General features: G+C 42.9%; 1 protein-coding gene across 9 annotated transcripts in view; it reads right to left on the bottom strand.

Annotated features, from left to right (window-relative positions):
• LOC110494076 (calcium-dependent secretion activator 1) overlaps window positions 1–24,133 on the bottom strand; it is a 164,695-nt gene that overhangs the window by 40,130 nt on the left and 100,432 nt on the right. For all 9 annotated transcript variants that reach the window (XM_036950119.1, XM_036950120.1, XM_021568782.2 and 6 more), the window contains exons 4-11: window positions 18,186–18,266; window positions 17,557–17,790; window positions 13,441–13,562; window positions 10,294–10,405; window positions 4,571–4,710; window positions 3,864–3,930; window positions 3,194–3,302; window positions 2,801–3,013 (exon numbers count right to left, since the gene is read on the bottom strand). In XM_036950119.1, coding sequence (XP_036806014.1) covers window positions 2,801–3,013; window positions 3,194–3,302; window positions 3,864–3,930; window positions 4,571–4,710; window positions 10,294–10,405; window positions 13,441–13,562; window positions 17,557–17,790; window positions 18,186–18,266 — 1,078 coding nt within the window. The remainder of the gene's footprint in view (window positions 1–2,800; window positions 3,014–3,193; window positions 3,303–3,863; window positions 3,931–4,570; window positions 4,711–10,293; window positions 10,406–13,440; window positions 13,563–17,556; window positions 17,791–18,185; window positions 18,267–24,133) is intronic.

Here is a 24,133-nt window from a genome sequence, read left to right as displayed (position 1 = left end):
TGAAATTTCCAAGTGGAAATGACAAGCCTTTTGAAACCTCAAATAAACTACAAGTGGTAAATGTCCTGCATTTCGGGAAAGTTATCCTGCAACAGTGTGATCAAATTAAGATCCGACATCTGTATCTCATTCTAACATACATTATACATTACCATCGTAATATGATCGCTTCCCTTTGCTTTCTCCAGATCATAACAGAGGAGCACTGGCCCATACTCTACAGTTACATCCAGCACTCCAGCAACAACTTTTAGTTCTACTATCATTATTATTATGTACATGATGCCAGTATCCTCCGCTGAATCTATGAAGGCACTGGACAGCTTACAAGATAATGTTTAGAGGAAAAATAAATGAAGAGTAATAACAATCTAAATGGCTAACGCAATTGGAATAAACCTGACATATCCACCTAATGCTATAATTTTATCCAAAATGTTTATTATTATATGGTTATGAATATGGGAGTCCACTTAAAGCAACGTGATGTTGCCTGGTAATGAGTAGTGACACTCATAACTTATCTGGTAGGTAAAGTACTGTACTCAGTCTGGAGGCAGGCTGGCACATGAGAAAACACTATTAGCTTCGCCAGAGTCCCATTCCTTCCTCATCTAAATTCATCATTTAGAAGAAGTAGTCTATAAGTTCTCCTTTAGAAAGACTACTCTCCTATCCTTCCAAATCAGTGCTCCAGAACCTTATTATCGGCAGCAGAGCTCTGATGGTAGAGAGAAAGAACGAGAGAGAGAGCAAGAGAGAGCGAGAGAGACAGAGAGAGAGAGAGAGAAAGGAAGGAAGAAACAAAGAAACAAAGAAAGAGAAACAAAGAAAGAAAGAAAGAAAGAAACAAACAAAGAAACAAAGAAAGAGAAACAAAGAAAGAAAGAAAGAGACAAAGAAAGAAAGAAAGAAAGAGACAAAGAAAGAAAGAAAGAAAGAAAGAAAGAAACAAACAAAGAAACAAAGAAAGAGAAACAAAGAAAGAAAGAAAGAAAGAGACAAAGAAAGAAAGAAAGAAAGAAAGAAAGAAAGAAAGAAAGAAAGAAAGAAAGAAAGAAAGAAAGAAAGAAAGAAAGAAAGAAAGAAAGAGAGGAGAGTAACAGGGCGGTGTGGTGTATGTTATGGCCCCAGAGCCATTCAAGATAACCAGGGTGGGGTGAAACATGTCCGTTTGGTGTGGCACAGTGTTTCAGAGAGGAGGGGGGTAGAGGGAGGAGGTCTGTGCCACTGTGAGGGGTCATTGAATGGCATCAGAATGGCTGGTCTTATATAGAGGAGGTAACCAAATAACCAGAAGAACGATCACATACTCGACAAAGACACCAATGGAGAGACCACAGGGAATTCTTGTCTATAGATTCTGTTTATAGAAACAAAAAAAGACATCTACGCTTTTATTACCTAAATAGCGCAATTCCTGCATAAAAACCTATATAGATGTTTTTATTGCTGAATTGTTTTCAGGTTATAAAAATGCCAATATAATAAAAGGGGAAAAAAAAATTTTCTACAACCCATTAACTCTAACCCAACGGCTTGGACATTAGAATAACTGCTAAATTAACTGAAGGAGTTGTAGGAAGGACGCACACCAAAATAAGTTATCATGTTTGGTTTTGAATAGCAGGATCTATTATTGTGGAGTGTTCTTTAGTTGTCTCTGTTAACCAGACTGAACGATGCACTCACCTTATTGAAACAATGGTGAGCACAGCATTCAGTCTGGTTTTACCAGGCTAGTTCTATAGTGCTGTAAAAGAACAGAATTGAGTTGGCAACTAAAGGGTACTAATTTCCCAAGTTAGGGTTCAACCTGTTCAGGTTTCAGTGTGTTTACAACGTGTAACTTAGATATTTCTTTGTAAAAAGAAAAGTGCATTAGGATACACAAGTATCACGTTAGCCTAAAATTCGTTGGCCCTATTTCACTGTTAAACTGTGATTCAAAGTTTGCTTTAAATATAAGGGGCAGAGGACACAGAAGAGACGGTTACAACAGGAAGTAGATAGGTACGTGTTGCAGAAGCCACGTCACTAGAGACAGTCTTACCTTCACTTTGCTACTGTACAGTATCTGACCTGTGGCTGCTTAAAGGTACAAGTAAAGGATCGGTTAACACTACAGAGAACGTTGACTGAGCAGTGGCTGGACCGAGACAGGGCTGGGCTGAGCGGGGACTCAGAAAGTCATCACTGTCTGTTACAGCTGTTGTTTTCTACCCATACCACATGTTGGGGTCTGGGGGTGTTCAGGCAATACTCGCTGACACCTTAGCATTGTCACAAACACAACACTTAACGCAAAACATTCTCAAAAGATTTCAAAGGTTTTCAAAAGGATTCAAAAGGCTAAAAAGGTGCCAAGCTTGATGTTTCATTTTAGTGGTTTAACCTAGATCTACGCCATTGGCCTCCATTCCGTGTTTCTCTTCAGTTTGTCAGCTTGGTTAATGTTGAGAGAGACAGAGCAGATTGATGGGGGAAGAGTCATATGAAGTTGCACCTTTAAACACGTCATGTGTGACTGATTGGTGACGATGAGGGGAGGCCCATAGAAGCTGGGTACTCTGTGTGATACAGCAATGAGGAGGAAGTGCCTGCGTGTGTCGACTTTAGTTCTACAGCGCAACGTGTTCAACAGTTACAGTATGTGGCTGCAGTGTGGCGTGGGGAGAGACGCATGGCGTTGTGAAACGTTATGGGTGAGAGCTGTCACTGGATTGGGGGGCGGGATGAAACCTGAAACTGCCTGCTGATTGGCTGATATGATGCTGAGGTTGTGTATTGGTTTACTTACAGAACTGGGAGATGGGCGCGTCCATCTGAGCGGCGGCACCCCCCTTGGAGTTTAGTTTCTGGACCTGGGTGGGGGGAACAGGCTTGTGGGACTGACCGGTGGCCCGGTACATTGCCTGAACCCACAGGATGCGGTCCTGCTCGTCATCACTGGCAAAGATCACAGTGTCGCCCTCCTTCACCGCGTTGAAGAACGCCCTGCCGCCATCCAATCCTAGAGACAGAGAGGAGGGTTTAGGGACAGGTTGTGTGGGTGTGTGTGTGTGCGTGTGTGCATGCATTCGCGTGTGTGTGCGTCCATCTGTGCTTGCGTGCATGCATGCACATGCGTACATAATGTACGTGTGTGTCTGTGTGAATGTGCATGTGCGCATGCATGTGTGTATATATGTACCTGGCTGGGGGTCGGTGTAGTCCACAGTGTAACCATCCAGCTGTAGCAGCTCCTGTGGCTCAGACTTCTTCTCTCTGTAGCTGCACATGGCAAAGGTGTACTGGCTCACCTGCACCAGAGAAGACAGACACGTCATACACTTCCATCTGCTCAGGAACATCAGAGGATCAATGGTGAATTGCTGTGATTGCTCAAGCTTCTTTTGAGGTAAGAAGGCTGATTAAAAAGTGATTATATTTTTGTGTGAAAACTACCCCTTTAGCCACATACAGTTGCAATCACAATTCCCTATTCCTGCTAAAACAAGTTGAAATTGAAAACACCTTTGGTGTTCACACGTTTGTTTGATATGCAAAAAAAAAGTCCTGGACTAAATTATTCAGAATTCAAATTAATTTGGTTGGAGGCAGGGGATTCTCCTCTACTGGGTAATTCATCTCACCTGTGGCAAGTTGCAGATGCCTACAGGGTAAAAATAGCCATTCAACCAGTTTTGAAGAGAGAAAATAAGACATTCTGATCCATTTGAACTCTATTGTAAAGTTCAATGGTGCCAATATATTCGAATAAACTGTATGTTATTGTTTGTTTTGATGATGTAATCATTTGAATGACCTTTCATTTGACCAGACCAAAGACATTATATTTCAGAGGCTGATGATGTACCAACCTGCACGAGGACGAAGAAACGCTTCTTCCAGCGCTTCCAGACGTTCTTCCCAAAAGCCCACAAATACCTGCCAGAAAACAATGTTCAACAATTACTACATGGCAATGTAATGATTACATGGCAACGGTATGACAATTGGCTATTGTTGTTTCCTGTGTTGAAGAAACAGCAACAGAATCAGCAGGTTTAGCCCACACTACATGCATAGCAAGGAGTGTATTCCCTACTACAAACAAAAGAGAGGCTGAACTAATCACTGTTCATAATATGATAATGTCGTACATGTTTTGATGTTTTATGCAGAGCGGATGACCCTGGGTTTGGTGCAGTGAGAATGAGTCACGTTGGCCTGAAATTTAGTGTCTTTGTTGCTCTCTCAATGTAAAACAAACCCAGTAGTAACCACCAGAAGGCTAGGCTAGAAATTAGGCCAAGAAGGAACCAAGGAAGAGGCCGGAGGCCGGAGGAGTTTCAGAGAAATGGATGAAAAAGGTACAAATAAAACCCAAAACAAAACCCTATCTGGAGATCCTCCTCTGTCCTCATGAGTATTATGCAGTAAAGTAGCAGACTTAAAAAAATTATGACCAGGTCCCATTGAGATCAATAGGACCAGGTTTCCCTTGCTTGCCCAGAATTCTTCATCTTCTGCGGCTTGTCCATGCTTACCAGGAATTCTTCATGTTTTGGAGCTTGTCCATACTTACCCAGAATGCTTCATGTTCTGTGGTTTGTCCATGCGAATGGCCAGTTTGATCTGAAGGTTCTGGTCGGGGCAGGCCTTGGTGAGGGCCATCTTATGGAGCTCTGATGCCTTGGGGCTGTTAGGGGTTGGGTGGAGGACCACCTGGAGGAGAAAAGTATCAGACAAATTAAGGTTAAGAGAGAAATTAAGATGTGAAAATATCTGATGATGACTGCACAATTGCATTTTTAACCTTGACATTTTAAAGGGCAGTGCATTCAAAAACTTGATTTTCTATTTTTTTTTTGTATGATATTTACACACAATGACAGTGGTATTTCAAATAAGGATTGCCAAAATTAAGCAAAACAATATTTAGAGTGAAGACTATTGTTTGATAAACTTAATTTGAAAAAGAGCAAAAATAAAAATAAGAATAATAATAATAACTGACATTTCAGCCTGTTCAGGTGGGATATATAAGGAGTTGGTCCCCCTTTGCTGCTATAACAGCCTCCACTCTTCTGGGAAGGCTTTCCACTAGATGTTGGAACATTGCTGCAGGAACTTGCTTCCATTCAGCCCCAAGAGCATTAGTGAGGTCGGGCACTGATGTTGGGCAGACATCGTCCCAAAGGGGTTCAATGGGGTTGAGGTCAGGGCTCTGTGCAGGCCAGTCCAGTTCTTTCACACTGATCTCAACAAAACATTTCTGTACGGACCTCGCTTTGTGCACGGGTGATACTGAAACAGGAAAGGTCATTCCCCAAACTGTTGGAAGCACAGAATCGTCGAGAATGTCATTGTATGCCGTAATGTTAAGATTTTCTATTGCTGGAACTAATTGGCCTAACTCAAACCATGAAAAACAGCCCCAGACCATTGTTCCTCCTCCACCAAATGTTCTACTGGCATCCCCCAAACCCAGATTCGTCCATAGGACTGCCAGACGGTGAAGCGTGATTCATCACACCAGAAAACGTGTTTCCAAGGCTCCAGATTCCAATAGCTTGGAGCTTTACACCACTCCAGCCGACGCTGGGCATTGTGCATGGTGATCTTAGGCTAGTGTGCAGCTGCTCGGCCATGGAAACTCATTTTATGAAGCTCCCGACGAATAGTTATTTTGCTGACGTTGCTTCAAGAGGCAGTTTGGAACTTGATAGTGAATGTTGCAACCGACGACAGACTACCACTTCGCGGCTGTTGCTCCGAGACATTTCCACTTCACAATAACAGCACTTACAGTTGACTTACAGCGCTAACAGGGCAGACATTTGACGAACTGACTTGTTGGAAATGTGGCATCCTATGACGGTGCCACGTTGAAAGTCAGCGATTCAGTAAGGTCTTTCTACTGCCAATTTTTGTCTATGGAGATTGCATGGCTGTGTGCTTGATTTTACACACCTGTCATCAACGGGTGTGCCTGAAATAGCCGAATCCATTCATTTGAATTTCCACATACTTTTGTATATACAGTGCATTCAAAAAGCATTCAGACTCCTTGACTTTTTCCACATTTTGTTACAGCCTTATTCATCCATCTACACACAAAACCCCATAATGACGAAGCATAAACAGGTTTTTCAACGTTTTTGCCAATGTGTTAAAAATAAAAAAAACTGAAATATCACATTTCTATAAGTATTCAGACCCTTTAATCAGTATTATTTTTATATTTTTGTATCCTTTTTCTCTCCAATTTCGTGATATACAATTGGTAGTTACAATCATGTCCCGTCGCTGTAACTCCCGTACGGTCTCAGGAGAGGCAAAGGTCGAGAGCCATGCATCCTCCGAAACACGACCCAGCCAAGCAGCACTGATATGTCGGAGGAAACGCCATACAGCTGGCGACCTTTGTCAGCGTGCATGCGCCCGGCCGCCACAAGGAATCACTAGAGAGCGATGGGACAAGGACATCCTAGCCGGCCAAACCCTCCCCTAACCCGGACAACGCTGGGCCAATTGTGTGCCACCTTATGGGTTTCCACGTCGCAGCCGGCTGCAACAAGCCTGGGAACAAAACCGGATCTGTAGTGACGCTTCTAGCACTGCGATGCAGTGCCTTAGACCACTGTGCCACTCGGGAGGCTACTCAGTACTTTGTTGAAGCACCTTTGGCAGAGATTACAGCCTCAAGTCTTCTTGGGTATGACGCTACAAGCTTGGCACACCTGTATTGTGGAGTATTTCCCATTCTTCTCTGCAGATCCTCTCAAGATCTGTCAGGTTGGATGGGGAGCGTTGCTGCACTGCTATTTTCAGGTATCTCTAGAGATGTTCGATCAGGTTCAAGTCCAGGCTCTGGCTAGGCCACTCAAGGACATTCAGAGACTTGTCCCGTAGCCTCTCCTGCATTGTCTTGGCTGTGCGCTTAGGGTTGTTGTCCTGTTGGAAGGTGAACCTTTGCCCCCAGTCTGAGGTCCTGAGCGCCCTGGAGTAGGTTTTCATCAAGGATCTCTCTGTACTTTGCTCCGTTCATCTTTCCCTCGATAGTGACTAGTCTCAGTCCCTGCCACTGAAAATAATCCCCACATCATGATGCTGCCACCACCATGCTTCACCGTAAGGATGGTTCCAGGTTTCCTCGACGTGATGCTGGCATTTAGGCCAAAGAGTTCAATCTTGGTTTCATCAGACCAGAGAATCTTGTTGGAAGCAAAACTGTGTTGGATACTACAGTTGAAATGTACAGTAACAATGTAACCACCTCTGAGAGATATGGATATATACATGTGTAAGCACTATACTGTACATATCCACAAGGTTTATTGGAGAGATCCCTGGTCTGTATCCTCCCAGTCAGCCAGTCAGCCAGTCAGTCAGTCAGTCAGTATTCAGCACCACGAGTCAGCATTCTCAAGGATTTTGAACACTCAATACATTTTCAAGAGTTTCCATTAAATCTTAATCGTGCTCTGGCAGACCAGGCCCCAGTGTGCCTGTGCTGTGTGTCACGTTTGAGCCAGCGGCTCAGCGTATCTGTGTAGCTGTGTTGCCATATCAAAGGAGAGAGAAGCCCAGCAGTCCCCGCTCTACTCTGCTCCTCCCGGCTTCCCTGAAGACGGGGCGTAATCTATCTTTGCTGAGTTAAAGAGCTTTGATGAAGCCTTGCTGCCTTGCTGGTTGACTGACTGCCTCTCTGCCGCTGCAGCAGGAGATCAAAGAGCCCCTATCACAGCCAAGGTCACTCCCACTGGGCTAAAACTGGTTGAATCAATGTTGTTTCCACGTCATTTCAACAACAGAAATCAATGTGATGACCTTAAATCAATGCGGAAAACTGATAGAATATGCAAGAAGTCCTCAACGTAAGGGAATTTAGACTTTTTTTCAGCCAACCTTTACCCTAAATCCAAAGATATTTTCTTTACATTTCACATTAGTTGACAACTCAACCAAATGTCAATGAAGACCAGATGTTGAACTGACGTCTGTGCCCCGTGTGCAGCCTAGCCAGGGCTGCCCGGCACACTAGCGCAGGACGTTGGAGGGCTCTCTCTCTCTGCATTAGAGGACAGGAGAGCGGAACAAAGCAGACGATTAAGACATCTCTGCATGACTTACAGTTACGTCATTGAGCAGACACCCTCACCTTAGTGACAAACAGGGGCAATTAAAGTCAAGGGCAGATCGGCTGACTTTTCACAGAGTCGGCTTGGGGATTCTAACCACATGCAATTCAGTCAAACGTCTAACGTGAAGAGAAAGGACCGTTTATACTTGGACAGTTGTGGACATGATGTGGCCTGGATACATCATTGAGGAACTATCATGTGGTCACAGCTCAAAACGCGGTGGCTGTGAGGGGTTAAAAACATCCCTGACTCAGCCCACCCACAGTACTGTATTGAATAAGCATCCGGCCGTGAAGATGACACTCTATTGGTCCTGTTTCTCCACGGGGAGGGGTTTTGAATGAGGCTATAGCACACCTCCTTAATTTCACCACCTGCCTAATCCAGGACAGAGAGGCCCCATCAATCAGATGGGGATTTTAAAAACGAGTTTTAGCATAATCCTCATCACTAGGGATTTCAAACAAGAACGGTGCGTACCTAGGGACCAGCGGTGGCTGTAGCTTACTGTCTACACATCACATCATGCTAACCAACCCAGGACTGATTACACCAGCTTTCTCTGTCCCATAATGATGTGTGCTCTGAATGGTGTGTGCTCACGTTACAGAGTGTGTGGTTTAGGGATTGTGACTTTACCTGGAAATGGCATACTATACTGGTTTCCAAATACTTCCTAACCATAATACCATAATGCTATTATCAATCCAATCCTCTCAGAACTACATGAGTGCCTAGGGAGTAGGGGCTAGGGGTCGATGTGGAATCCAGCATAACTGTCTACTCAGTGACATAACAGCTCAGTATATGGATGACTGGGGTCACCTGGGCTTCCTGTTCAACAACCAGGAGAAATGTATTGGCCTAAAATGCAAAGGTTTAAAAAAATATTTGGACACACCTACTCATTCAAGGGTTTTTCTTTATATTGTAGAATAATAGAATAATAGTGAAGACATTAAAACCATGAAATAACACATATGGAATCATGTAGTAACCAAAAAAGTGTTAAACAAATCAAAATATCTGATTCTTCAAAGTTAACACCCTTTGCCTTGACAGCTTTGCACACTCTTGGCATTCTCTCAACCAGCCTCTTGAGGTAGTCACCTGGAATGCATTTCAATTAACAGGTGTGCCTTAAAAGTTAATTTGTGGAATTTCTTTCTTTCTTAATGCGTTGGAGTCAATCAGTTGTGTTGTGACAAGGTAGGGGTGGTATACAGAAGATAGCCCTGGGCGTGGTCAGTACAGGTGCATCCAAGTTGGGACTGAGAGACTGAAAAACAGCTTCTATCTCAAAGCCATCATACTGTTAAATAGCCATCCGATTACTCAACCCTGCACCTTAGAGGCTGCTGCCATATATACATAGACATAGACTGACTGACTGGTCACATTAATAATGTTTACATACTGCTTGCATATGTATATACTGTATTATATTATACTGTATTTTACTCAACGCCATTCTGACATTGCTGGTCCTAATAGTCATATATTTCTTAACTCCTTTCTTTTACTTTAGATTTGTGTGTACTGCTGTGAATTGTTAGATATGACTGCACTGTTGGAGCTAGGAACACAAGCATTTCACTACACCTGCAATAACATCTGTTAAATATGTGTATGTGAACAATAAAATGAGATTTAATATGATTTGGTAAAAGATATTATGGTAAGAACAGCTCAAATAAGCAACGAGAAACGACAGTCCATCATTACTATAAGACATGAAGATCAGTCAATACGGAAAATGTCAAGAACTTTTAACGTTTCTTCAAGTGCAAAACATAAAGTGCTATGACAATACTAGCTCTCATGAGGACCGGCACAGGAAAGGACGACCCAGAGTTACCTCTGCTGCAGAGGATAAGTTCACTAGAGTTACCAGCCTCAGGATTGCAGCCCATATAAATGCTTCACAGAGTTCAAGTAACAGACACAGAGTTCAAGTAACAGACACATCTCATCAACTGTTCAGAGGCGACTGCATGAATCAGGCCTTCATGGTCAAATTGCTGCAAAGAAACAACTACTAAAGGACACCAATAAGAAGAGAGCCAAGAAACACAAGCAGTGGACATTAGACCGTTGGAAATCTGTTGAGAGAGAGAGAGAGAGAGAGAGAGAGAGAGAGAGAGATCAAAGATTGTGTTACCCTGCCCAGCTCTTTATCCTCCAGGGCCAGCACTCCAGTGCTTTCTGTAAACAGTTTCACCTTGACGGCAGGGAGGGGGTGTGTGGTGGTGAAGTCTCCCTGGGTTCCCCAGCTGAAACACAACACACACACACATCAGAAGCATGTGACCTTCTGGTATGGCAACTGCTCGGCATCTGCCCGCAAAGTGCTACAGAGGGTAGTGCGTATGGCCCAGTACATCACTGGGGCCACAAGCTTCCTGCCATCCAGAACCTATATACTAAGTGGTGTCAGAGGAAGGCCCCAAAAAATTGTCAAAGACTCTAGTCACCCAAGTCATAGACTGTTTTCTCTGCTACCGCACAGCAAGCGGTACCGGAGCGCCAAGTCTAGAACCAAAAGGCTACTTAACAGCTTCGACCCCCAAGCCATAAGACTGCTGAACAATTAATCAAATTGCCACCCTGACTATTTAGATTGACTACTTACCTCGACTAACATGTACCCCCGCACATTGACTCGGTACCGGTACCCCCTGTATATAGCCTTGTTATTGTTATTTTATTGTGTTACTTTTTCTTAACTCAATTTCTTGATCTGCGTTGTTATTTAAGGGCTTGTAAAGTAAACATTTTACGTTAAGGTCTACTCCTGTTGTAATCGTCGCATGTGACAAATAAAGTTTGATTTGATTTGACACAGCTCTCAAGACATGGACGGACGCATCTCCAACATCTACAGGGCTGTAGCTTTAGGCCAGGCTGCAAACAAACACAGACAAACAACGTGTGCACAGTCATTTAATTTGGAATTTTAATTTATGTTTGAGACGACATTTGCAGTCTTTACAGCGAAAGTTAGATCAGCCAGCATTCTGGAAATGCCTTTAAAAGTCTATCCCTGTGCTCAGGTTGTTTGTTATTCTGTGTTGGATTGAATCCTAGCCTAAATGAACATCTACCTGGCCAAGAGGAATTGCACAAGATCCACTAGAATCGCCTTCCCCGTTTTCCCTTTATCTCGCACATTCTCATCCTCTTTCCCAAAGGTCGATACCTGCGCTCTCAGAAAGAGTGAGACGTGGTTGTTAAAAAAGAAAAACAATAAACTGGGGCTGGGTAAGCTACGTACTGCTCAGTTATGAGACAGACTGAGAATAGCAGTTGACACTTTATTTGTCGTGGCTGAACGTGCAAAGGGTAGAAGTAGAAAGGGGTAGAAGTAGAGAGGGGTAGAAGTAGAGAGGGGTAGAAGGTATATAAAATGCTGTGCAGAAGCAACATTTCAATTTATTACAGAGAGGAGATGGAGTGAGACTGAGTGGGAGACTGGCGCACCGGCCGCTCCACACAGGCAAGCACAGCCTGAGGGAGCTCTACCACTCACACAGAGACACACAAACACTCATGCATGTACACACACACACACACACACATTCACAATGAGATATATACTAACATGTTCATAGGGGTTATTGTGTCATGATTGGATGGCATGTGATATCATCATCATCAAGGAGACAGGCAGCACAAGACAGAGCCAGCAGTCTGAAGCTGTGTGTGTGTGTGTGTGTGTGTGTGTGTGTGTTTGCCGTTTCTCCTCCTGCTGTGAGCTGCATCTGTGAGTGACAATGTCTTTCTCCTCTGCCTTACTGACATTAACACTCATCACCACCAGGTGGTGTCTCATCTCACACTGGGAATGTGGTTCGAATGTTACTGATTTACATTGGCCCCTTAGTTCTACTACCTACATTGATCATGCATTTATTAAGTATGATTATATACAATAAGAATGAGAGCAGTACTGTATTATATTCAGGGATCATTTGTTAAACTAAATGACACAAGATTTGGGCTCCCAAGTGGCGCAGCGGTCTAAGGCACTGCATCTCAGCGCTAGAGGCGTCACTACAGACCGTGTTTCGATTACAGGCTGTATCACAACTGGCTGTGATTGGGGATAGGGCAACGCACAATCGGCCCAGCGTCGTCTGGGTTCGGCTGGGGTTATGCTGTCATTGTAAATAAGAATTTGTTCTTAACTGACTTAAAGATCCTAGATCAGTCAAGACACGTCTCATCCTGTACAAGGAGGTTCTTAAAACAGCGCCTGTGTGATGGAGTATGCGATGGATAAGCTGACAGCTAGCTAGCAGCACGAGATGCTTGTCATTTCCAGGAGTGCTAGAGGGGGCTCTCTCTTGCTCCATTAAGATGCAGGTCCTAATCACTCTCCCTGCCTGGCAGCACTGGAGTCGGGGCACACACAGAGGCTGCTCTCCCCATCTCCTCCTCTTTCTCCCCCTCTTCACCACTTTGTTTGTCATCCTGTCATTTTCTCTTTTCATGCCTATCCTTCATCTATTGCTCTCCCTCTCGCTCTCCCCCTTCTCTCATCTCCCTCTCATTATAAAATGGCACTTGAATCTGTGCGAGAGCAAGAGGACGAGTCTCTAAAATAGTTCATAATCGCGAGCTGAACATCACATCACTGGAGAGAGGCTGGCATCACAGACACACTGTAACATTACAGGCTGCTTCCTTGATAACAGTAGACAGACTCAGGATCCAGTCTGCGAAAACCCATTCACATTAAATCCTTCATCCTTAACATCATCACCACTTTTGACATTCAGGAAGGGTTGATGAAAGGCTGGGACCACAATGAACCTGAACCAACTTAATGTGTTGAACCTGAATAGATCGTTTCGGTATGTATCTACTGTATAAGGTTACACATCTCGGTAAACTTGAGGTGTTCCAAGGAGAACCTTTTTGGAAAGCTATCATCCTGAGATGGGGGGCTTTGCCCGGTGTTATCTTTTCACTCATCATCTGACCTCCCTTTAATTCCCATGGAGACAGACTGTTCTAAATGGAGGATTACACTGGGAGCATCCTTTGATCAGATGACTCAGGAATCACAGCCTGAAGAGAAGGTGACTGCATTCAGATCACATGAGAACAACACATGCGTCAGTGGATGTTAACCATCAGGCAGGTTAAGAGTTGAGGTGAGAGAGGCACAGAGAAAGAGAGACAGAGACAGACAGACGACAGACAGACAGACAGAGGCAGACAGAGACAGACAGAGATAGACAGAGACAGACAAACAGAGGCAGACAGAGACAGAGACAGATAGACAGAGAAAGAAGGGTCTTACGTTGGCTTGGAGGCCTCAGCCTGGTCTGTCTGCAGTTTCTCCCCTCCCTCCACCTCCATGGTGCAGTAAACAATCCTGTTAGGAGCCAGAGACTTCAGGCCCACCACCTCCATGATCACTACCTGGAGAGCACAAACAGCAGGTCGTGAAACCATGGGTGTATGCGGTAAGGTTCACAATGTAGCAGAAATGTACCAAATATAGAGCTGACATTACTCTGGTCTAGACAATATTATGTTACATTCTGTTACATTGCACCCTTCTGAAAAGGTCCAAGCACAGCCCCCAACTGTCTATGGTGCCCTATACATGACTACAACAATCTCCTTGACATAAACCAACAAAGGTACAGTAAATGCATACTACCACATAAAAAAACATTAATGAATACATTACTGTAAAATCCATTAACCTCCTAAGCTATATTGGTCAACAACATTTACGGTATGTTTTAAACCAGTCATTTTCAACTGGTGGGTTGTGGCCCAAATTTGGGTCATGGGAGGTTTTGAATGGGTCGTGGGTGTCTGAATAAAAAAATTATGAAAATGTTGATTGAAAAAATACTCCAGTCTGAATGACTAAACAACTAAAACCAGGTAGAAAGTGGTAAAAAGTGAGTGAATTTAATCTCTGAATAATTTTTCTTCAATCACACTATTTTCAATATAGATATTAGCAGCGCTATTTAGTGGATTTGGTTGATTTTGTGGTGTCAAACCAGTGAGCTTATTACCATTCTCCGTCAAGAATATGATCAATATGGAATTACTAACAATGACTGTTGTTCCCTTGTCGTATAATTGCTACATTCCCTACCAGTATAGCATAAAAAAATACAGTATTTTGGCAAAAAGAAAATTGCGATGTGAATATTACTAAGACAACCTGGTTCAATTTGGGTCCTGACCCAAAACCAGTTGAGAACCACTGCCTTAAACTACACAACACCCCGACTGAGAGAAAGATACTAACATTTAGGTCTACTCAAGCGAACTAGAACTCATGACCATTAAAAAGGAAAAGACAATGGAGCTCAAAAATCCCATCACGAAATTCCACGACAGAAGCTACAAATCAGGCCAGCCTCTCTGATCTATAAAGCAGTAGTTTCAGTCCTCGCACCATAATCACTGCATCTGCTCTGCTCCCCACTACAATCAACTGCTGGGACTGGGAGTGAGCAGTATTAATCTGCACATGCTAAAATTATACTTCCTTCTCCTAAAGTAGCTAGGGGAACAGAAACAGCTCTTCTGTGTATACTGAATTCTCTTAGACCATTCATCATAACAGGAGTTATTATGATGACTAATGAAGTTGCTATGAAATTAAAAGAGGATGATTTATTTTGTTTCACTACATTATCCTGGTCTACCTTGTGATCTGTGATTTATAATTTAACAATGGAAGTCTACTCCAGTGATCGGGAAGTACTATAGAGGAGTCATTTAGGCAGAATGTTCTTCCTGAAAGCTTCCATATATTTTTATTCTCTTTCTTTATGGCTAGAGGGCCATCTGTTTGCAATCTATACTGGGTTTATATTCAAAAGCGTCTCAGAGTAGGAGTGCTGATCTAGGATCAGTTTTATTTTTCATAATTACATAATTAATCAACTTTATTTTATTTATTACGCAGAAATTCTAGTTCTTCTTTATCAAACGGCGTTGTTATATTTCAGTCTTCTGTGATATAAAGTGTAATATTGGGATGCAACCTCGAAATTGAATACATTTGAACTTTTTATCTGACATGATACAATTGACTTCTTTTTTTAGGCCCATAACCATGTGAGTGAGGTGTGTACTTTTGCTTAAAAATAGATTTGTTTAAGACTATCAAGAAGAACTCTGTGTGACCCTGATTTAGCCCACTGCAGTAAAAGGCTAAAGAAGGATTTTTAAGACTGTAAGTACAATTCTTACAAGCTTGATTAGCTGGTAGGTTATTCTTTAGATGTTTGGAGCTGCTGGTGAACCATGATGTGCAGGATTAATCTAAGTGACACTGGACTAGTGCACTTGCCAGAGTCTTTACGGTGTCTATAGCTAGGTTTCCATACAATTGGTGACTGATTTTTATGTCAATATTCTAAAATCTTCATTAAAACAATATGCCATTTCAGAGTTTCCTTTAGGAAAATTTGTGCTGGACCACATGACAGCCAACACCATCAATAAACAAGGGATGTTGGACAAATATCCACATTTACATGTCCTCAAAAACAGCCTATGACAAGTTAGGCTACTTTCCTGAAACAATAATTGTCCACCTCTCGGTTCAGCTGTCAGAGATTTAAGCACTAAATGTATCAGGGCATTGCTAGAAAAGGTGTCCACTGAATGACACTAATTAATATATATATATATATATATATAAGTTTAGTCCTAACCCCAGAGAGATATGCCCGTGGCATGCTATGACACCGAAATGCATTTCTTTATGTCAAGTGGTTACTGCATCTGCTATACAGATATAGATGTACAGAAGGAGAGTCATTCGTTCATTTTCAATCCAAATAGTTTGTGTAAAGATAAGTGTTATATTAAAAGAGTAACTCTGGTAGGCCTGAAACAGTCTTCCTCACCTGAAGTGCGCCGGGGTGCACTGCCTTCATATCATAGGCCTGCAGTAGCTAAAGCTTAATAACAGCCACACCATACCTAACCTCCACAAACGTTTCTAAACTAAAAAAAGAAAAAAGACAATGGAGTCCAAAAACCACATTACTAAATTCCATGACAGAAGCTACAAATCAGGCCAGCCTCTCTGATCTATAAAGCAGTAGTTTCAGTCCTCGCACCATAATCACTGCATCTGCTCTGCTCCCCACTACAATCAACTGCTGAGGCTGGGAGGGAGCAGTATTAATCTGCCCATGCTAGAATAATACCTTATTCTCCTACAGTAGCCAGGGTAACAGAAACAGCCCTTCTGCATGTATTAAATTCTCTGAGATCATAATAACTCTTATTATGATGAAGGATGAGTAACAAAGTTGCTACGGAATTATAAAAGGAGGTTTTTATTGTGGTTCACTACATTATCCAGGTCTACCTTGTGATCTGTGATTTATAACTAAACAATGGAAGTCTACCCCAGTGATCGGGGAGTACTATAGAGGAGTCATTTCGACAAAATGTTCTTCCTGAAAGCTTCCATATATTTTTATTCTCTTTCTTTATTTCTAGAGGGCCATCTGTTTGCAATCTATACTGGGTTTATATTCAAAAGCGTCTCAGAGTAGGAGTGCTGATCCAGGATCATTTTGGCCTTTTAAAGCATAACAATTAAGCAGGTGGACCTGATTCTACATCATTCAGCGCTCTAACTCTTAGACATTTTCTGAATAGGGGCCCTGGTCTAGAAGGATATAAATCTAGAGAGAGAAGAGAGAAGCAAACTCACCTTGGGACTTTGGCCTGGAATGTATTCATGTGCTAAAATAATCAAGACCAATGAAAGGGCAGATCAGATCTATTTTTCCAAAGGGCCAGCTGAGATATATATATTGCTATATCATCACCACCACCACAGACATCGATAGAAAGTGCTTAAAGCATGTCAAGCTCTGTTTCCCTTGCCCTGCAGAACATAGAGCCATTGCTAATAAATATGTTGATAATGTGTATGATGACTCATTCTCTTTATAAAGACAGAGGCAGGTGAAAAGGTCTGTCTGAGAGCGAGAGGCTCAGGATAATAGGGTGGAGCTCTCAGAGCAGTACTGTTTCGATAGAACATTTGTATGGTATTAATCTCTATTCAAATGGACTTGTGCTTACAGTGTGACTTCTTTGTAACTGAGAAAATCACATTACAGAAAGGGTAACACTGTATTTAGGATATTCTCTCATAATGCCAAATGGCTGAGGTCTTATCCTTCCTAGACAGGGTTAGGGCTAGTGCCAGGTGAAGGGTCAGGGCTAGGTTTAGCGCCTCCATAGTCAAGAGGAGCACCACATCATACTTGGACAGGGTTAAGGTTAAGGTCAGGTTTAGGGTCAGGGCTAGGGTTAGGACCTCCAGACTGCAGGAGAGCAGGACTTCAGACTTGGCCAGGCTTAGTGTTAGGGTTCAGGCTAGACTTAGGGCCGTGGTTAGGGTTCCTACCTCCAGAGTAAAGGAGAGCACCACATCAGACTTGGACAGTGTGTTCTCGTCCTCCTGACCCATGTCCATGATGGAGGTGTTGTGTCCTTTCTTCAGCTTCTGCAGTTTGAACTCTCCTCCCTTGGACACGGGCATGCTCTCCAGGTTGGCCATCAGCTGGTTCACCGACGCCTTCAGCTCCTCTATGTACATCTGCTCCATTTCCTTCGACACAAACTTGGGGAATTTGCCTCCCTTTGAAGAAGAAAAAAAACACATCAATAAGTATGTGTTACAGAAGGGTTTTACCATAACAAGTCAGCTTTTGTGTCCATGTGGGCTGGTCATCCCGATGAAGCAAGGCACTATAATAATAAAATAGATTCAAATCAAATCCAAATAATGTATTGTTGTATTGTCAACACTAATGTGAATACATGTCATTCGACAAATGACCAGATATAGCCTACAGTATATTAATTGTGGCGTAAAGCTGTTTGTACAATAGTGAAGCTCTTGGAGAACTCGCATCGTGAAGCCATTTGGATGCTTACAAACTATTTATTCACGTTTATGTGTGGCTCTGCACAATGTAACCAGTGTGTTCATGAGGTTGTTCTGCTGCAGTGTGTATAGGCTATCAGACTCACCCTGGCAATCTGATCGGCCATCTGCAGACGTCCATCCAGCTCCCGTCGGATCTGGGCAGCCTGCTCGTCCAGGTTGTCCAACTAAAGGGTCAAACACAAGAAGAAGTGTTTTGCACACATATTTTAAAATAAACTTGTCCAGGTGTTGGATTAGAGAGCATAATAGCACTCCCAAGTCTGAATTTATTCAAGCAATGTTTTGACCCCAACTGGGCCTTCTTCAGGGCAACAGGACAGCAACACAGAGGAACCTGTGAGCATCGCACAACTTTTCTAGAGATTTTAATATTGTAGAAACTCAAATCACTGCTCCTGTCACACCCTGATCAGTTTCACCTGTCCTCATTATTGTCTCCACCCCCCCCCCCACCCCCCCAGGTGTCGCTTGTTTTCCCCGAGAAGTGTGAGTTCCACCGCTCTACAATCACCTTTCTGGAATATGTCATTGCTGAGGGCAATGTTCAGATGGATCCTGGAAAGGTGAAAGCAGTGGTGGATTGGCCTCAACCAACACCCAGGGAGCAGTTGCAATGGTTTCTTGGTTTTGCAAACCTCTACCGCCATTTCATTCGGGACTACAGCACCCTGGCGGCCCCCCTCTCACCTCTCCCAAGGTACGGTTTAAATCATCTCCAGCTGTCGACAAAGCCTTTGTGGACCTGAAGCATCAGTTCACAACAGCACCCATCCTCATCCATCCGGACTCCTCGCGTCTGGAATGGGCTCGTACCTCCAGGCTGACCTGTCATCCAGGGTCCCGTCGTAAACTAGCCTTCCTTCGACAACGTTTCTGGTGGCCCACAATGGCCCCTGATGTCTTCTGCCAAGGAATCGGCCCCGCTTATGGTGCAACATGTCTTCCGGATCCATGGACTTTCGGTAGACATGGTCTCCGATCGGGGTTCTCGTATCAGTTCTTGAAGGCATTCTGCACCCTTATTGGGTCGTCGGCCAGCCTGTCATCCGGATTCCATCCCCAAACTAATGGTCAGTCGGAGCGAGCCAACCAAGAACTGGAGACCACCTCAAGGTGCCTGGTCTCAACCAACCCTACTTTCTGGAGCCATCAACTGGTTTGGGTGGAGTATGCCCAGAACACACCCTGATCAGTTTCATCAAGTCAACCAGTGTGTTTTTCCCGCGTACTCCTTTTGCTATTCCTCCTGGTTTTGGCCCTTGCATGTTTTTTGGACTGACCATTCTGCCTGCCCTGACCTCGAACCTTTCTGCCACACTGTATCTCCAGGACTCTGAACTGGTTTTGACCTTTTTGCCTGTCCACGACCATTCTCTTACCTTCCCCTATTGGATTATTAAATATTGTAAGACTCCAACCATCTGCCTCCTGTGTCTGCATCTGGGTCTCGTCTTGTGGCATGATAGCTCCACATATTGCAACCAACTTGCCAAGTTTCCAAATGATCTGTGTAACTTGTCTATTTTCCTTCAGCTTCTGCATTTATTTTTAAGTGCTTGCTTTGTGTTTGTCATGTGATTGATTGTATGCCGCCTCTCAAAGTTACGCTCATGCACGCCCACACTCGGCGCGGACGTGTGCGAATGCTCGAGAGGGGCACGCCCCTTATTACCACGGATTCTGTCCTTTTGTAAATGTGATTATTTGTTTGAGAGCTCTATAACATTTACTGGTCTGAATTAGAAAGGCCTGTGTGAATGTGATGACTATTAGTATGGTTTAAACATTTGTACAGCCTCTGTTGGTTAAAGAAGGTTTGAACCAGTTAATTGGTTATATGCACTCCTTCTTCGTGTGGCAATGGTTTTGCCCATGGGGTGTCTCAAGGTATTTCTACCTAGCTGTGCCAGTCAGTGTTCGAACTTCGAGGGGCTCTGACAGGGAGTGTGTCTCTATGGGTAGGGTATATTTTTGTCTCAACAGTAGACCTAGGCTAACCTTACCCTGTTTACTACAGCCAAATCCTGTTTTGGATTGAGTTTATTTGGATCGTGATTTCTTTGGAGAAATTCATTTTTATCCATTGTTTGTTTCGCCCCGTTTGCCTATTTCTGTCATTATTATTTACTCCAACCACTATAATTACTTTTCTAGGTGTCCTGCCTTTCTACCTGCAAGAATGGACTACCTGCAAGAAATTACTGACTTCCTATGGCTGCCAGACATGTTTACCCTTTCACCCAGTCCAACTGAAGGAGGGCAAAACACAGCGAATCAGCTCAGAGACCAGGAGGACCCAAGGAGGACATCACCTCACCACACGGTAATAATCAATACAATCTGAATTATGATCCTACATGGAATAAGGCCAGGGCCTGTATTCATAATGTGTCTCAGATTAGAAGCACTGATCAAGGATTAGGTCCCCCGTCCATGTAGTTGCATCAATTAGGGTCTAAAAGACTAAACTGATCCTAGATTAGCACTTTTGTAAATACTGGCTGTATCCCAATGATCTCTACTTTCTCCCATAGTGTACACTTTTTCACTTCACTTCACTGATTTGAATGGAAATAACTGGTATAAAAAACATGGTGAAACTCTACCAATCCAATTATTTAGGATGTGGGAAAGTAGTGGGAAGTAGTGAACGTGCGCATACACTACTTCAGGAAAAAGGAGAGATTATTGGGATGCACACATGGGCCCAGGAGGACATTACCATGGAGCTGGGCAATGAATACATTCTCCATTATGTTCCTACATGACCCCCAAAAGGCTCCTCTAGACAGCCAGGGTCACGGAGTAAAAGGTCACCAACCACATCCTATGTTGATCATTTATCTCCTCTGATCTCAGGTTGGGTGATTGGATTCACACTCCGTTAATAAATACTGTATTTATAGGGCTAGTTTCCCAGGCACATATTAAAACTTCCTAAGGCTAGGGGGCACTATTTTCACATCCGGATGAAAAGTGTGCCCAAAGTAAACTGCCTACTACTCAGGCCCAGAAGCTAGGATATGCATATAATTGGTAGAGAGTTGGATAGAAACCACTCTAAAGTTTCTAAAACTGTTACAATTATGTATGTGAGTATAACAGAACATATCTGGCAGGCGAAACCCAGAGGACAAACCATCCATGATTTGTTTTTGAGGTCACTCTCTTTTCAATGGGATTTCTATGTGGATCTAGATTTCTAAGGCTTGCAGTTCCTATCACTTCCACTAGATGTCAGTCTTTAGAAATTGGTTGATGTTTTTCCTTTGAGAAATGAAGAAGTAGGGCTGTTCAGAATGAGGGTTGAGTCTAGTGTGCTGTTGTGGTTTGGGAGCACAGCCTGATAGCTCGCTCCACTTTTGTTTTTGTCCGGCATTGAACACAGTTCATAATACATAAATAAATACCTAAAGTTGGATTAGGAAAGTTGTTTGAAATGTTCGGATCAAGTTTACAAGTAACTATTTTAGATACTTTGTAGTCATGTTGCGCGAGTTGGAACCGGTGTTTTTCTGGATCAAACGCACAAAATAAATTGACATTTTGGAGATATAACGACAGAATTGATTAAAATAAGGACCATTTGTGATGTTTAATGGACATATTGGAGTGCCAACAGAAGAAGATATTGAAAGGTAAGGCATGAATTATATCGTTATTTCTGACTTTTGTGTCGCGCCTGGTGGGTTGAAATGTGATTTTCATGTGTTTGTTTGATGGGGTGCTGTCCTCAGATAACAGCATGGTTTGCTTTCGCCGTAAAGCATTTTTGAAAACTGACACTGTGGCTGGATTAACAAGATGTTATTCTTTAAACCGATATATAACACTTGTATGATTCATGAATAATTATTATGAGTATTTCTGTTTTTGAATTTGGCGCACTGCTATTTCACTAGGTGTTGTCAAATCAATCCCGTTGCGCGAAGGGATCACTAAGAAGTTAATTAACCCTAGTCTTGGACCAAAAAGCTCTTTCAATGGAGAATTTCCATTGAATGCTTTTTAGTCCTGGATTAGGAAATCTGTGTCTGGGAAACCGGCCTATACTGTAGGTGTCTATGTAGGTAGAAAGGGCACATTAATATAGATAGCTATCTATAATAATACATCTCCTAGCTCTCAGGATCAGTCATTTGATTTATGCTGTGTAAATGCTAAGAATGTGCTGTACACCAGGGTGGGGGTCAATTTAATTTCAATTCAGTCAAAATTTAAATGCTGAAATGACTGAATGAAAATGGGATTGACCCTAATGTATTGACTTGACTGACAGAAGCACAATTGAAGCTCTTTGTAGTTGTATTTTTCTTTGTAGGTAGAGTAATACATAAATATTAATAGCCTTAGAGCATATGTGGCTACACTTATGTTTGTCCTATTTCAGACATGTACAAGTGTGTATTATACGCATGTGTGAATTTGACATTTGTTTTTTTGCCACTGAGACACCCTTGGTGTGTGTGTGTGTGGGTGTGTGTGTGTGTGTGTGTGTGTGTGTGTGTGTGTGTGTGTACATACTGTACGGTGCATTCGGAAAGTATTCAGACCCCTTCCCCTTTCACAAATTTTGTTACATCTTTATTCTACAATGGATTAAACAAAAATGTTCCTCATCATTCCTCATCAATCTACACACATTACCCAATAATAATAAGCTTTTTAGAAAAACAGAACCTTATTTACATAAGTATTCAGAGCATTTTTTAATGAGACTTGAAAGTCAGGTGCATCCTGTTTCCATTGATCATCCTTGATGTGTCTACAACTTGATTAGACTCCACCAGTGGTAAATTCAATTGATTGGACATGATTTGGAAAGGCACACACCTGTCTGTATAAGGTCCCACAGTTGACAGTGCATGTCAGAGCGAAAACCAAGCTATGTGGTCAAAGGAATTGTCCGTAGAGCTCTGAAACAGGATTGTGTCGAGGCACAGATCTGGGGAAGTGTAGCAAAAAATATTCTGGACATATCTGCAGCATTGAAGGTCCCCAAGAACACAGTGACCTCATCATTCTTACATGGAAGAAGTTTGGAACCACCAACACTCTTCCTAGAGCTGGCCAAACTAAGCAATCAGAGGAGAAGGGCCTTGGTCAGGGAGGTGACTAAGAAATTACCAAATATTTTCTAGTGTGTATCAAGAATGGTCCACCACACAAATGACATCAAGCCAACTTGAGACAACTGTGGGAAACACTGGAGTCAGCACGGGACAGCATCCCTGTGGAATGCTTTCGACATCTTGTAGAGTCCATGCCCCAACAAATTGAGGCTGTTCTGTGGGCGAAATGGGTGCAAATTAATATTGTTCTTAATGTTTTGTGCAGTCAGCGTATACCTCTCTGAAGGACAGGTACAAGTAGACACTCTAAGGAATTATGGTATGAAGTTATAGCCTGGAAATGCTTGCTTGCATAGAAGTAAGCAATGCTTCCATAGAACGTAAGGAGTAATGCCTCCCTATAGCATCTCTCTTGAGACCCAGCTGTATTGGCTTCAAGGTTCCCTGTAGATTAATTTGCCGCCATAAGCAAGTAAGCAATGACTCCCCATTCCCAAGACGTACATCTCTCTCTGCATGCTGGGAGTGTTTAGTGCATGCTGGGAATTGTATGAGCGAGTGTTGTCTGGAGTTAGATCGCCTTTTCCTTCTTGTTTTCCTTTTCTATGTGTGATTATTTGTTGTGGTAGAATTAAGTATATTGTTTTTCTTGTCGAAATTTTCCTGGCTTTGGCAGGGATGGCGACCCACATGGGGACGCCGTCCCTGTCACTTCAGCACGGCTTTAGGTGTGTTACTGAAGCTACTGTCACTGGAGGAGTTTCTGTTCGCCATTGGAGAGAGGGTAGGCTATGAGAATGTTGCTTATGCGTCACTGATGAATAAAGCCGTGGTGGTTTTTCTTAAAGAAGAGTGTCTTGTTGAGCATGGTGTATTTCTTAAAGGTATGTTTATTCAAGTTACAGCGCTTTTTTTTCTCAATCAGTTTTTGGACTCAGACTTTTTTATCGTTAAGTTAA

Source organism: Oncorhynchus mykiss, chromosome 17 (assembly GCF_013265735.2).
Source record: "Oncorhynchus mykiss isolate Arlee chromosome 17, USDA_OmykA_1.1, whole genome shotgun sequence".
In the NCBI taxonomy this organism is placed as follows: Eukaryota; Metazoa; Chordata; class Actinopteri; order Salmoniformes; family Salmonidae; genus Oncorhynchus; species Oncorhynchus mykiss.
This window is presented reverse-complemented; position numbering and strand designations above follow the sequence as displayed.